This window comes from Melanostigma gelatinosum (genome assembly GCF_949748355.1).
Source record: "Melanostigma gelatinosum genome assembly, chromosome: 16".
In the NCBI taxonomy this organism is placed as follows: Eukaryota; Metazoa; Chordata; class Actinopteri; order Perciformes; family Zoarcidae; genus Melanostigma; species Melanostigma gelatinosum.
This window is the reverse complement of record NC_136649.1, coordinates 8860458-8872254: the sequence shown is the minus strand read 5'-3', so window position 1 is coordinate 8872254 and position 11797 is coordinate 8860458. Positions and strand designations below refer to the sequence as shown.

General features: G+C 43.3%; 2 protein-coding genes and 2 long non-coding RNA genes across 4 annotated transcripts in view; 2 read left to right on the top strand and 2 right to left on the bottom strand.

Annotated features, from left to right (window-relative positions):
* Positions 1–3111, top strand: LOC306790742. The gene is made up of 6 exons (XR_013772720.1): positions 1–146; positions 281–406; positions 711–738; positions 1260–1301; positions 1592–1694; positions 1790–3111. It is a non-coding gene; the product is annotated as an uncharacterized lncRNA (long non-coding RNA).
* A 3848-nt stretch (positions 3112–6959) lies between these two features.
* kop (askopos) overlaps positions 6960–11797 on the top strand; it is a 10469-nt gene continuing 5631 nt past the window's right edge. The window contains exon 1 of the mRNA XM_079286244.1: positions 6960–6992. The gene's annotated coding sequence lies outside the window, so the exon portion shown is untranslated. The remainder of the gene's footprint in view (positions 6993–11797) is intronic.
* Positions 7684–8867, bottom strand: LOC306790607. Its single transcript, XR_013772711.1, has 3 exons — positions 8801–8867; positions 8621–8686; positions 7684–8531 (listed from the first exon to the last, which is right to left on the bottom strand). It is a non-coding gene; the product is annotated as an uncharacterized lncRNA (long non-coding RNA).
* Positions 8941–11797, bottom strand: part of LOC306790005 (uncharacterized protein) — a gene marked incomplete at its 3' end in the record, with an annotated part of 3132 nt that continues 275 nt past the window's right edge. Inside the window, exons 1-3 of the mRNA XM_079286110.1 lie at positions 10965–11797; positions 9003–10810; positions 8941–8950 (exon numbers count right to left, since the gene is read on the bottom strand). The exon at positions 10965–11797 is cut by the window's right edge and continues 275 nt beyond it. Coding sequence (XP_079142236.1) covers positions 8941–8950; positions 9003–10810; positions 10965–11000 — 1854 coding nt within the window. The 5' untranslated portion in view covers positions 11001–11797. The remainder of the gene's footprint in view (positions 8951–9002; positions 10811–10964) is intronic.

The window sequence follows — 11797 nt, the reverse complement described above, 5'->3', positions numbered from 1 at the left end:
TTCTACTGCTTGGAAATGCGTGGAGCATTAGTTGCACCGTCTCGTCTTACTCACTGGTTCCTGAGCAAACACTGTACAGCATCTCGGACGACTCTCTTATCACAGATGTGACTGGATCAGACTGCGAGTACTCGTGGGCACTGGGTGTAAGTTACTTGCAGCGTGATAGCTGAACTTGTTTGGATTAATATAAAACTGTGCCCTCCGGACATGTCTGGACATGTACCTGAGGGTTTTTGTTGTTTTTTATTTAATGTTTTCCTCTCCATATTCACTTTAGAAACATGTGCTTGCAAATCACGATGATAGTGAGCCTGAGCCGGTGGTGGTGAATCACAGTATCAACCATCTCATCACCTCAGGATGCTTCAACAACACAACCTTCAGCCGGAACTGCCTCACAGAGGTACTACGCGTTTACCATGCGAAAAAGTACCACTGCACTCCGTGGGGCTCATTAGATAAGCTCTTATTATGCGAATAATATGAGTGATGGAAAAAGTTCAAATCATATTGTTTGTTTTGGAGATTGAAGAGTTACCGGTAGGTTTAATGCCCCTTGGGAATCAGATAACGGTACCACGGATAAGATGTGATAACTCTGACATCAAAGCTACTGAAAACATAGAGGCGAAGATATTGATTTGAAAATGTCGTCTTTCTGACACTAATAAACTCACTGGTTTGCCCCTTTTGTTTCTTCTCCATAGGGGATCGGTTACAAGGTTCTCTGTGAGTGTGAGTATCTTTGCCTGTCCGTCTGTGAAGGGTATTTAAAATAATTAACATTGCAAACATTTTGTTCTTACCTTGTGTCAGATTGTCCCATCTAGTTGTACCTTAGATATTAATAGTTGGAATGCTGTTAAGCATTCCAACAATAACTATTGTTAGATAGATAACTATTGTTATCCTGTTTCTTTATTCAACTTCTATTTCTTCCGTCGCACCTCTTCTCCTTCATTTTTTAAGCTACAGAAACCGTTCAACTATTAAAATGTTCAGCTCTTTCACCAGAGGGGTGCTATGACTTCATATTTGTAATCTTTCAACTTTTTGAATTATTCAGCTTTTTGCAATTTTTTAAAAAATTGGATATCTATTTTCAGCAATGTTTTTGAGATTCATTTCAGCTTTCAGCATTCCAACGCATTTTCAGCAGGAAATGCATTTTCTAGTTGTGAATGTTTTCATACATTTATTTTGAAGAGAAATGTGTATTTCAGTGTATCTGATGTTCTGATGTCTTCTTTTTACAGCCAACTGCACTTTAGCCCTCCTGAGGTCTCTGAAACAAAAAGGTAGGGAGATTACCTTAATCTGTGTGTCAGATCACGTCCTCGAGCAGCTGTCTACTCAGTCTCTCACTCTTTGTGTGCTGCAGCCCAAGTGTGAGACATTCTTTTCTTTTTTTACATTAAATGCTTATGCTCTTTAAATTGTCTAGTGAGTGTAAGAGGGCTACATAGCTCCCTGTTGTCTCAATTATGCATGGGTGGTAGTGAACTAAAAGAAAATGCCATTTATCGCGATAGAGTATATGAATGAACCGGTGGAATATTAACTGTCAAACTCTCTTTTCTCCTAGCAGAGTTTGGTGCTACTGTTGGTGCTGTTGTTGGTGCTGTTGTTGGTCTCATTGTTGTCCTGCTGGTGGTGCTCCTGTGGTACAAATTCAAAGATAAAATCTCCAGGTATTTTTCTTTTATTCACAGTATATAAATGGGATGCATTGCACTGATCTGGCAAGGTTTGAGTAATACTCTACTTTTGTGGATTGGATATTCAGCCGGAGATCAGCCACATGCAATTACACTGCTGGGACTGCAGAAGAGGGTGACCCAAGACCAGCTGAAGTGGAGGCGGGGAACACTGCTGAGAACTAAACCATGCTTCCCTACATTCCTTTAGTAGCAGTGTGCTTTCGTTACTAGATTATCTCAATGTTTCGGCAGCACAACTCTTAACATTCTGACAAAATCGGTCCACCTTTCCCCTGTTAGAAACAAAACACAAGGTTCCCTCCTAAATCTGGTGTGATGACATTTTTTTTTAAAACTAAATGCTGGAAAGAACAAAGAGTTGGTTATTGATTTCAGAAGGAAGAAGGAGGAGGAGGTCTCTCCAGTGATAATTGCGGGTCAGCAGATAGAAATTGTCCAGTCATATAAATACCGTGGGGTCCATCTGGACAGTAAATTAAACTGGAAAAATCGTAAGATGATCAGAAAGGCTGGCTTGGTGATTGGCCTTCCCCCGGACTCACTAGAGGTCACTGTAGAAAAGACAACAAGGGCCAAGTTAAAAACGATTGTTTCTTTTGAAGGCCATCCATTACACTGTGTTTTTAATGGACTCAGAGGCTCATTTAGTGAGAGACTCAGGATGCCTCTGTGTTCCACTGAACGACTAAGAAGGTCTTTCCTTCCAGCAGCAGTTCGAGTTCTTCAATGAAAGCCTTTAGATGTAGCAGCTTTCTGATGTCAATCATGTTTCATATGGCATTTTCTGGGTTTCTGGGTTTTTTGTCTGTTGTGCATTGTGTACTGTGTCTATTGTTGTCTGAATGAGTTTTTGGTGCCAAACGAGTTTCCCCACTGGGGATTAATACAGTTTTCTAATCGAATCATTTGGCCTTTTATCAGTCTCCTATTTGGTGAGATCAAACTTCTGAGTAGATGAGTAGTTCTTGTGGCCGAGGAAGCAGGCTGACTCACATTGCTTCAAGTGCACTTTTGAGGACCAAAGACAAGTAGCAATGCAGTAACCTCCCTCAGGTCCTGCCATGTTCCACATATTGTTTTTAACGTGAACCAAAGCTGTGGAAGTTAGGAGAAGCATAATGCAGCATTACAGTAATACCTCTTAATGTCTGGAGACATGTTCCGGTCATTGATTTTAAGTAGGCCTTGTAGGAGCTATTTCTTTGATGTTTGTATTTTGTTAATTCATAAGAAGTATTGTTTAGTTATTCTAGATGTTTGCTTATTTACGTTAGATTGTTTGTTTGATGTATGAAGATTGCGTTTTCTCTTTAATAGTCATTCATTCTTTGAGTTAGTTAGTTTATGCATTGGGTAACACTGGGCCCGTGTGTGTGTGTGTGTGTGTGTGTGTGTGTGTGTGTGTGTGTGTGTGTGTGTGTGTGTGTGTGTGTGTGTGTGTGTGTGTGTGTGTGTGTGTGTGTGTGTGTGTGTGTGTGTGTGTGTGTGTGTGTGTGTGTGTGTGTGTGTGTGTGTGTGTGTGTGTGTGTGTGTGTGTGTGTGTGTGTGTGTGTGTGTGTGTGTGTGTGTGTGTGTGTGTGTGTGTGTGTGTGTGTGTGTGTGTGTGTGTGTGTGTGTGTGTGTGTGTGTGTGTGTGTGTGAGTGAGATCTCACATCACTTCCTCTCCTTCCCATGAGAGGAAGTGACAGCCAGCCTATGTTTTGTTACCAGCACAGGAGAGGAAGTGACAGGAGTTTTATTTGTTAATTTTCTTTGATTTGATTTGCCAAATAAAATAAATAAATCAGAAATGCTGTATGGACAATCTACTCTTTACCATGCTTAAACCACTATATATGTGTGTGTGTGTAAAGATATACAGTAGATATTGTATATATTCTTAAAAATGTTCATACTGCATAACACACTAAATATAATATTGATATGCTATAATATATATTTTAAATTGAACAAATAGTAAATACACTTCAGGGTTTGGATACAATCATTTGTGCAATGTAATTCTATCCAAGACATTTAGTTTTTTGAGCGAGATAAAGTGACGATCTACTGTAGCTGTATTGGATTGCGAGGTGATGTTGTATGTCTTTTATTCATGAATTATACGTGAGTCCCCCCTTGTTCACTCTGTCTGCTTGATGACATTTGTATTATAGAATCATTCATCAAATCATGGCACATTTTTTGCATTGAAAAAAGGTACCTCTTGAAAGCCCGGAGTTGTTTTGATTGTTGTCGTCATCGACTGAAACAGCAGCAAGGGTGTGATCTCATATCTGGTGATTAAAGCTCAGCCAGTGAAAGAGGAAGTGGTCTGACTACTTTCTAGTCATTCCTAATCAGTGGTGTGACTTTCTGTGTATGAGGATGAGGTGTGCGAGCGTTCACATGGTGTGATTGCTTCAACCAATGAGAAACGGGTGTGCTCGGACGTAGTTATGCGAGAGACTCAACATGACAATGTAGTGGCTGCCAAGGTCACCCCACTGGTTTCACGAGGACTTCTGCGCCTTGTTTGCGTTTTTGTGATTGAGATGTGAGAAAGTGTCGAAGAGAAGCCTCCGGGTGCAATGCCGAGGATGTCTCCTAGTGAATCATAGTGTTTAGTGAACCTGTTTCAGAATGAAACCCTCACTGCTGTGGGCTATTTTCAGATATCTTGGCAAACTGTATGCATCGCTCTTAACCCTTGTCTGCCATAACATATTGAAGGTGAAGCCACTTTTATTTAAAATAGTTAAATAAACCCGTGGAATGTTAATTATTCTTACGTGTGAACAAATGGAGTTTAAGGTTCACTGAACCTGTCCACTGTTTTGTGTAGCCAGGAAGTTGACAAGGCCCCAGCTAGCATATTGTACATTACATTACAATCATTTAGGAGACGCTTTTATCCAAAGCGACTAACAATTCAGAGTCTATCCCATTTCTACACCGTAGGCACAACTACGGGAGCAATTTTTGGGGTTAAGTGTCTTGCTCAAGGACACATCGACATGCACCTAGCAGAGCCGGAGCCGGGGATTGAACCGCCGACCCTCTGATTGAAAGACGGCCCTGCTCTCCACTTAGCCACAGTCGCCCCGGTATTGTACAAAATGACCATATTTGGGGCTTTTAAAAAAAAGCTGGGTTTAGGTTGTGTGATGTTTTGTTGGGATAAGAGATAATGACCCTTTGTGTTGAGAATCTGTTGTGCCATATTTGGTCTGTCTTCCTGCTTGTGTGCTAGAGATTAGCAGACAGTGTGGAAGAGTTGCGACTCACAATGCTTGCACAATGTTGGAAATCCCCTCGGGGAAAACAAACTGCTGTGTGATGTGTGGGAGATGTCGTTTGACTTCAGTAAAGCTGACCTCTCACCCAGAATCCTGCGGGACTGAAATGAGTTAACACCAGGTATCAGCCACCGACATACATATGGACACTAAGCCTGACTTACTGAGATCATTTCAGAGTTTAAATCTTAAACATATTAAAGATTCTCTCGTGCTTTTCAAAGTGACGGTTTTCCTTCTCAAAAGGCAGAGCGTCATTGAAAGTCTCCCTCAGTGAAAGCAGGAGTTTTCATGTTGGACAACACTCAAATGAAGAAGTCCTTCAACTCAACTGCCATGATGAGAGTACTTGTAATTTATTTAGTAGCCCCTGGAATGAGTACTTTTACACAGGTCAGCCTCTATATAGTTGTACTGCATCTCTGTGTAACAACAGCATTCACACAGTTTAAAAGTGTGTGTGTGTGGGGGGGGGGGGGGGGGGGATTGTTATGGCTCTGCTTATCTGGCAATATCAAAAAAATCAGTGTGTTCTAGTCTACTTCATATTTAATGTTACATTTCTGTGTCCTTAGTAGATGACTGCAATGTTTACACATGCACAATACAAGTTTGAGAGGATAAACCTCCCAGTAGTTTGAAAGTGTTGTGGTGATTACAGGAATGATCAGTTTTCACCTCTGCTACGCATAGTTTAACTTTAATTTGGGGAGTTCAATAAAGCTCACTTGAGTCTTTTAAATAATGTTTACATCAGTTTTGTGGGTGTTTTACAAGCTTACTTAGTCGAGTGGAGCTAAATGTTTCTGATCCAGCAAGCGTGGCAATCTGCCACTGTCATGTTCAACCTGGCTGACTTCAAATGATTTGGTGGTTGGATATTTATTCATGGTTTCATGCACACCTCTCTAAAGTGGGTTATGTTCTTTACTCAATCAGGACTCGAGTGGTTTAACTTTTTTTTGTGTTCCAGGCCAGTAATCCTTGACAGAGAGGTGGACTGGGAGCAACAACTGTGTGTACCTTCTGTCACCAGAAACCAGGTGCAGGTCGAGGTATAAAACTGAGCTGTACCAGAAACACTAGAGAACCACACAGACGGCCTTTTGTGAGGCTTTTCAGTCGGATGGACTGCTGATGTTAGAATGTGAGAGGAATAAATAATCTCAATGAAGTGTCACACGTAGCTGTAATGGTGCATACAATTATAATTGTTTTAGTAGAAATGTAGAATAATGAGTGTTAATGACTGGACTACCAGCGTGTCTCAGACTTAGGAGTTAAAAGGCTTTATAAATTACTCTTTGACCAGAACCATAAGTTACTTTTTAGTTGTTTCTGCTCACCCAGCCAGATAGGAGCTACTTTTAGCTGAACCATTTTTAATGAATACGGCACCAGTTTGATGAATTTGGAGTTATAGGCAGTCCCATAAACACAGATAGGAATCCAACAGGACTTTTCTGACACCAAATTGATTTTTTATGTCCTGTACCTGGGCGTGGTTGTAATGAATTGTTACTCATTGACTCACCAACAACAAGATAATCCTCAACCCCCTCATCTGGACAGATTTCAGTTATCACCTCAGGTTTCATTTACCTCCACTGTATCAGGGTGTCTGCAGATACCTCAAATCCCCAGCAAATAAAACCTGGGTGAGTAAGTGGAAATATGTTCCTTTTGTAATTTATGTGAACTTTGATAAAACCTAGACCCTTTTAATAGTATAGCAACAGAAGATCAATTAATATAGTGAGTGTGAGACAGCTTCTTACTGCAGTGTGAGGGGCTGCACTGCCATCTGCTGGCAGTGGAATAGTAGACCCCTGAACGTCAACAAATTAAATGACAACAATTTTTAACTTAAATTTAACCCGCGCGTGCACGTCCTTGTATCATGCACCAGTGCGCGCGGCCGAGAGAACAAACCTTGTGTGGTGAGCGGCAGGTAGTTTGTGGTTTCCGTTGGGTAATTTTCGATAGCAGGTGAGTCTATTTTAATACACTTTATGGCAGAGCATTAATGCACAATTTGGTCGGCTGGCGCCCGCTTACCTTTAGGTGACGGTAGAGTTTACCTCTTGTACGCGACATGTTAAGTAACGTTTACGAAGCTAACGCTAGCCAGCTAACTAGCTCGCTGAAGTTGAATGAATGTAACGTTAGCTGCTAGCTAGCTAGCTAGCGCTAATGCCCGCCCAGTGCTTCCACCGCGGTGAACCGCCTTTAGTGTCGATGTTATGATAGTGGAACAGAAAGCTGAAGTTGAGCATAAAGAGACATTTGCAAATTTACAACTTCACTAGCTAAGTGAAACTTATATTCTTCCATCCTGTAAGCTTAAAGTTAAAAGTTTGGGCTTTAGCTCCCTCCGAAGTTCATGCTATAAAAAGAGGGAAATCATTCAGTTAACAGTTTATGTTAACTGTTGATCGACAAGTCGGCTAATCTGTGACACTTTTAACTTTGTTCTTAAATTATGACACGGTTTCCCTAAATGTAACGGTAGTGGCGAAACATGCACATTGTGTGAAACGTTAGCTTGTTAACATTAGTAATGTAGCATTATGCTAACGATAGCCGAGTCTGCCATTTAAGATGCTAACGGAATTGTACCCCAAACCGGACAGTTTTTAGCTAATGTTTCAATACAATTCACTTACAATGTTGATAAAAATGATCGTGTAATGTTTTCAGTTGATTTAATGGTGTTAAACTGAAGTTAAACTTCGTACCTTTCAAACGAAATATTGTTGTAATTATTACAGTTAGCTTTGCCTTTACCAGAGTCGTTAAAACGATGCTAACACCGGTGAATTAGCCGTGCACTGCTCGTGGCCTAATCCGTCCGGACTTCTATCCTCGTTGTAAACACTGGCTGCTGCTGGTTTTTCGGGGATATTCGCTTGTTCCAGGGTCGCAAAAATGACCATCAATGCTGTCAACACATCCGGGACCGTAGTTCTGTCCTTCACAATAAGATATCACGCTTCAACAACTCCAAATGATGCAATAAAAGCTCCTTAATTTCCGTTTGAGCGTATACCACCACCTGCTGGATGTTTTGTTAAACTCTTCTCATGTCAATCACTGGCAAAACACCAGCTGATGTCTGGAATTTAACAATTATGTACACATATTGTATATAACAATTATTATCATAACACACAGTGCAGAGTAAGAGTTATATTACAACTAAAAACATGAGTATTCATGATTAAAAAGCTACATTGTTAAAGTGAAAGACAAATAACTTGTGCAAATGATTGAAAAGTTCTGTGCAAACATTTATTGAAAAACAAACCAATCAAAAATTAAATTAAAAATCAGGACACACATGGCATTTGAAATAATCCTCTTCATCATCCAGCTCCTCGTCCCAGCCCACACACATGGTGTGATACCATGTGTGGCAGCTGTCACACTGGACCCACGACACCAATCCCTCCGAGCTCTCTGGAGGGTCAGGTTCCTGGCACCGGCCACACTCCCAAACTGTCTGCTCCATCTCTTCAGGAGTGTGACCTATTAAAATAAATAAAAAATGACTTTGAATTAAAGACAATGATCAGATTTTCATGGGTTGGCATACAATGCAAGTTAACATGAAGTACCGGTGGATGTCGTAGGTCCAGCAGACGAGGAGCTGGATGAAGGTCGGGTCTCTGCAGGTTGGGAGGCTGTATAAATAACAGAAAAAGCATAACCATGCTTTGTTTACTCTTCATCATGGCTAATGTCACCATCCTGTTATAATATTGTGGGGTTTTTTTTAGATTATTTAAAGGATTTACAGTGGAAGGGAGAGGAAGGAGTTTGGGACCCATAGAGGCCACGTCCCGCAGCCGATGTTGAAGGCTCTGAAATAATAATCATATTTTATTATTACAACTCTAAAATACATACTTATAATAATGTTTATGCGTAACAATAGTTAATAAATTCTGATTTATACGTGAATTCAAATGCAAAATAGGGATGCGCTGACCAGGAGACGGGGGACGGTGGCGGTGTTCCTCAGCAGGCAGGCTCAGTGGTGGTGATGTGCTGCTGGCAGGCAGCCGGGGACCGTGGGAGGCACGAGAGGGGGCAGAGCGGGATGAGGGACCGGCGATGGAAAGTCCGGAGCTGGTGGCTGTAGTAGCCCCGAGGGACACTGGTCTTCTGCGGCTGGGGCGAGAGCCGCCAGACAGGGTAGAGGAAGTGGCTGCCGGGCCGGTGTCTCCGGCCCGCTGCTGCTCTCTGTCTCTTCTGGCCAGAGCTTGGGCCTCCCGTCTTGCAGCACGGTCCTCTGCCTCCACGATGACGTCGGACATCTCCTGAGCTGTCAGTAACCTGGCCTTGGTGATGTTCCTCCTGACCTTGCCGGTGTTGCGGTTGTAGTTTATTTCGGCCAGGAGGTGGGCCAGGTCTGCTGTTATCCGGCCTGATGTTACCAGGGGATGGGTCATGTAGGGATTGGGAGGAGGGGCAGGTGGGGGTTGGTTCTGGGGATTGGGGATAGGGGCTGGAGAAAGGGGATGCTGGGAGGGGAGGGCAACATCAGGCGCAGCCCAGGAAGATGCCGATGAGGTTGGCGGAGGTGGTGAGGAGGCCCCACGCCGCGGCCCGGACGGCATGACCCGTGACCAGTCGATGGCCATTGGGTCCAGAGGGTAGAGGCCACACCTCCTGAACCCAGCCACCACCAGTCTCCGATCCTTCACCCTCTGGTAGGAGTCTCTTAGGACCCTTGAAAACTCCTTCTTAGAAACCAAGAAGGAGTGGCTCACTGCCGACAGATCTCCTGTAACACCAGAGAAATCTGCCTTCAAGGGTCCGAAGAAACTCACATCCAGAGGTTGAAGGATGTGAGACGTATGTGGTGGCAGGCACAAGAGAATGACCCCCTCCCTCTGTGCCGCCCGGACCAGCTCTGGATCCAGGTGGGATTGATGTCCGTCCATGATGAGCAGCAGCGGGCGCTCCTGCACGGCGAACTTCATGAAATGCCCGACAAACCACTTCCTAAACAGCTCACTGTCAATGTACCCTGCTGGCGACTTCCCGTAGAGGGCATCGGGAACCCCTTCCTTGTTATAGGGGCCCCCTGGATATCCCCCCTTGTAGATGATGAATGGGGGGACATCCTCCCCAGCCGCGTTGAGGCAGGCCAGGACGGTGATGTGGTCTCTGGTTCCCTGGGCCTGCCTGTAAGCATGTTTAGTCCCCCGGGGCACGATGACCTTCCTTCTTGTAGAGTCCAGCTGAAACCCCGTCTCGTCGCAGTTGTATATCTGACGAGGTTTCTCCCTCAACCCGTGCTCCTCCAGGGTGGTGGTGAGGAGCCCGAAATACTCCTCAATTGGCCCCCTCTTGGCGCAGGATGCCCTCCCACGGTCAATGATGTCTGGGGTCCGGGCAGTAAGGCGATGGTGTTGCCGCTCCCGGAAGTTTATCCACCACGTCTGGCCAAGCACGGTTCTTTGTGCGTCCCGGTGGCGGAGGTTATAGATGGCCAGAGCGTGGGCCAGGACCTGAGGCTTCGTCAGTGGAAACCCGTGACTGGCAGAATACAAACAGTACTCCACCAGGGAATCCTCATCTTCAGGGGTGAGGAGTGTCCTCTGACCATAGACACAGTCAGAGGACACCCTTCCACTGACTCGGTCACTCAGGCTGGACTTAGGGACCCCAAACTGCTGGGCTGCCTGCCGTAGAGAAAGCCTGCCTGCTTTCACCTCCAGTAGGGCCTGTGTCATGGCCTCCTGGGTCCACTTCCTCGTCTTCCTCTCCCTCTTCCTGACTTGCCGCATGTTTGGCATCTGCAAATACACATTTACAGTAAGAAATTAAATACAAAATTTGTTTTAAAGCCACAGTACATGTCTCAATGAATTGAATAGTTTTATAAATTGCCAGATTGCCATGTATAGACTCATGCATATTTAACACATGCATAGACATACATATATTTACCTTAAACCATTGTAGATTTACAATTTCTATATCCATCTCTTATTTTCTTGATCCTCCTGTAAAGGAAAAAAACTCTCACACAGACACACATTACCTACCTTTGTTACTTTAAAGGTTCTTCCTGTCTTTTCTACTCTTTTTCTGCTTATTGCTGTCTTCTTTCTGTTCTTTTCTGCTTCTTTGAGTCTGCTTTCTGGTCTTTTCTGCTTCCTTGAGTCTGCTTTCTGTTCTTTTCTGCTTCTTTGAGTCTGCTTTCTGGTCTTTTCTGCTTCTTTGAGTCTGCTTTCTACTGTTTTTCTGCTTCTTTGAGTCTGCTTTCTACTGTTTTTCTGCTTATTGCGGTCTCCCTTTGCCTCTCTTCTCTTCCTTCTCTCTGTCGCTGTTCTCTGTCTCTGTTCTTTTCAGGCAGGAACATAAACCACAAGAGAGACATTTAAGTCAAAAACATTACATTTTGGTTAACCTTATATACTGTATAACAGCACTGTGTTATATTGGAGGCTTATCTACATAAATAGTTCTAATCATAAGAGCCACTGCTGGCTTTCAATAAATGTACAGTCTCGCTCACTCTCAAACACACACACACACACACACACACACACACACACACCAACATTATTTGCATAATTGATCAGATCATTGTGCATTATTATACTTGATGTAGCCTGGCTTATGATAAACAAGAAAAGCATTTTATTTTACATGTCTGCTGTTATGTTTCAGAGCTAAGACCAAACAAGCAGCAGCCTACCTTTAACTCGCGCTATGATTCTTTGATCGTTTTTCCCGCGGCCACAACTGTTTTTTTCAGACACAACATTTCTGCCTCC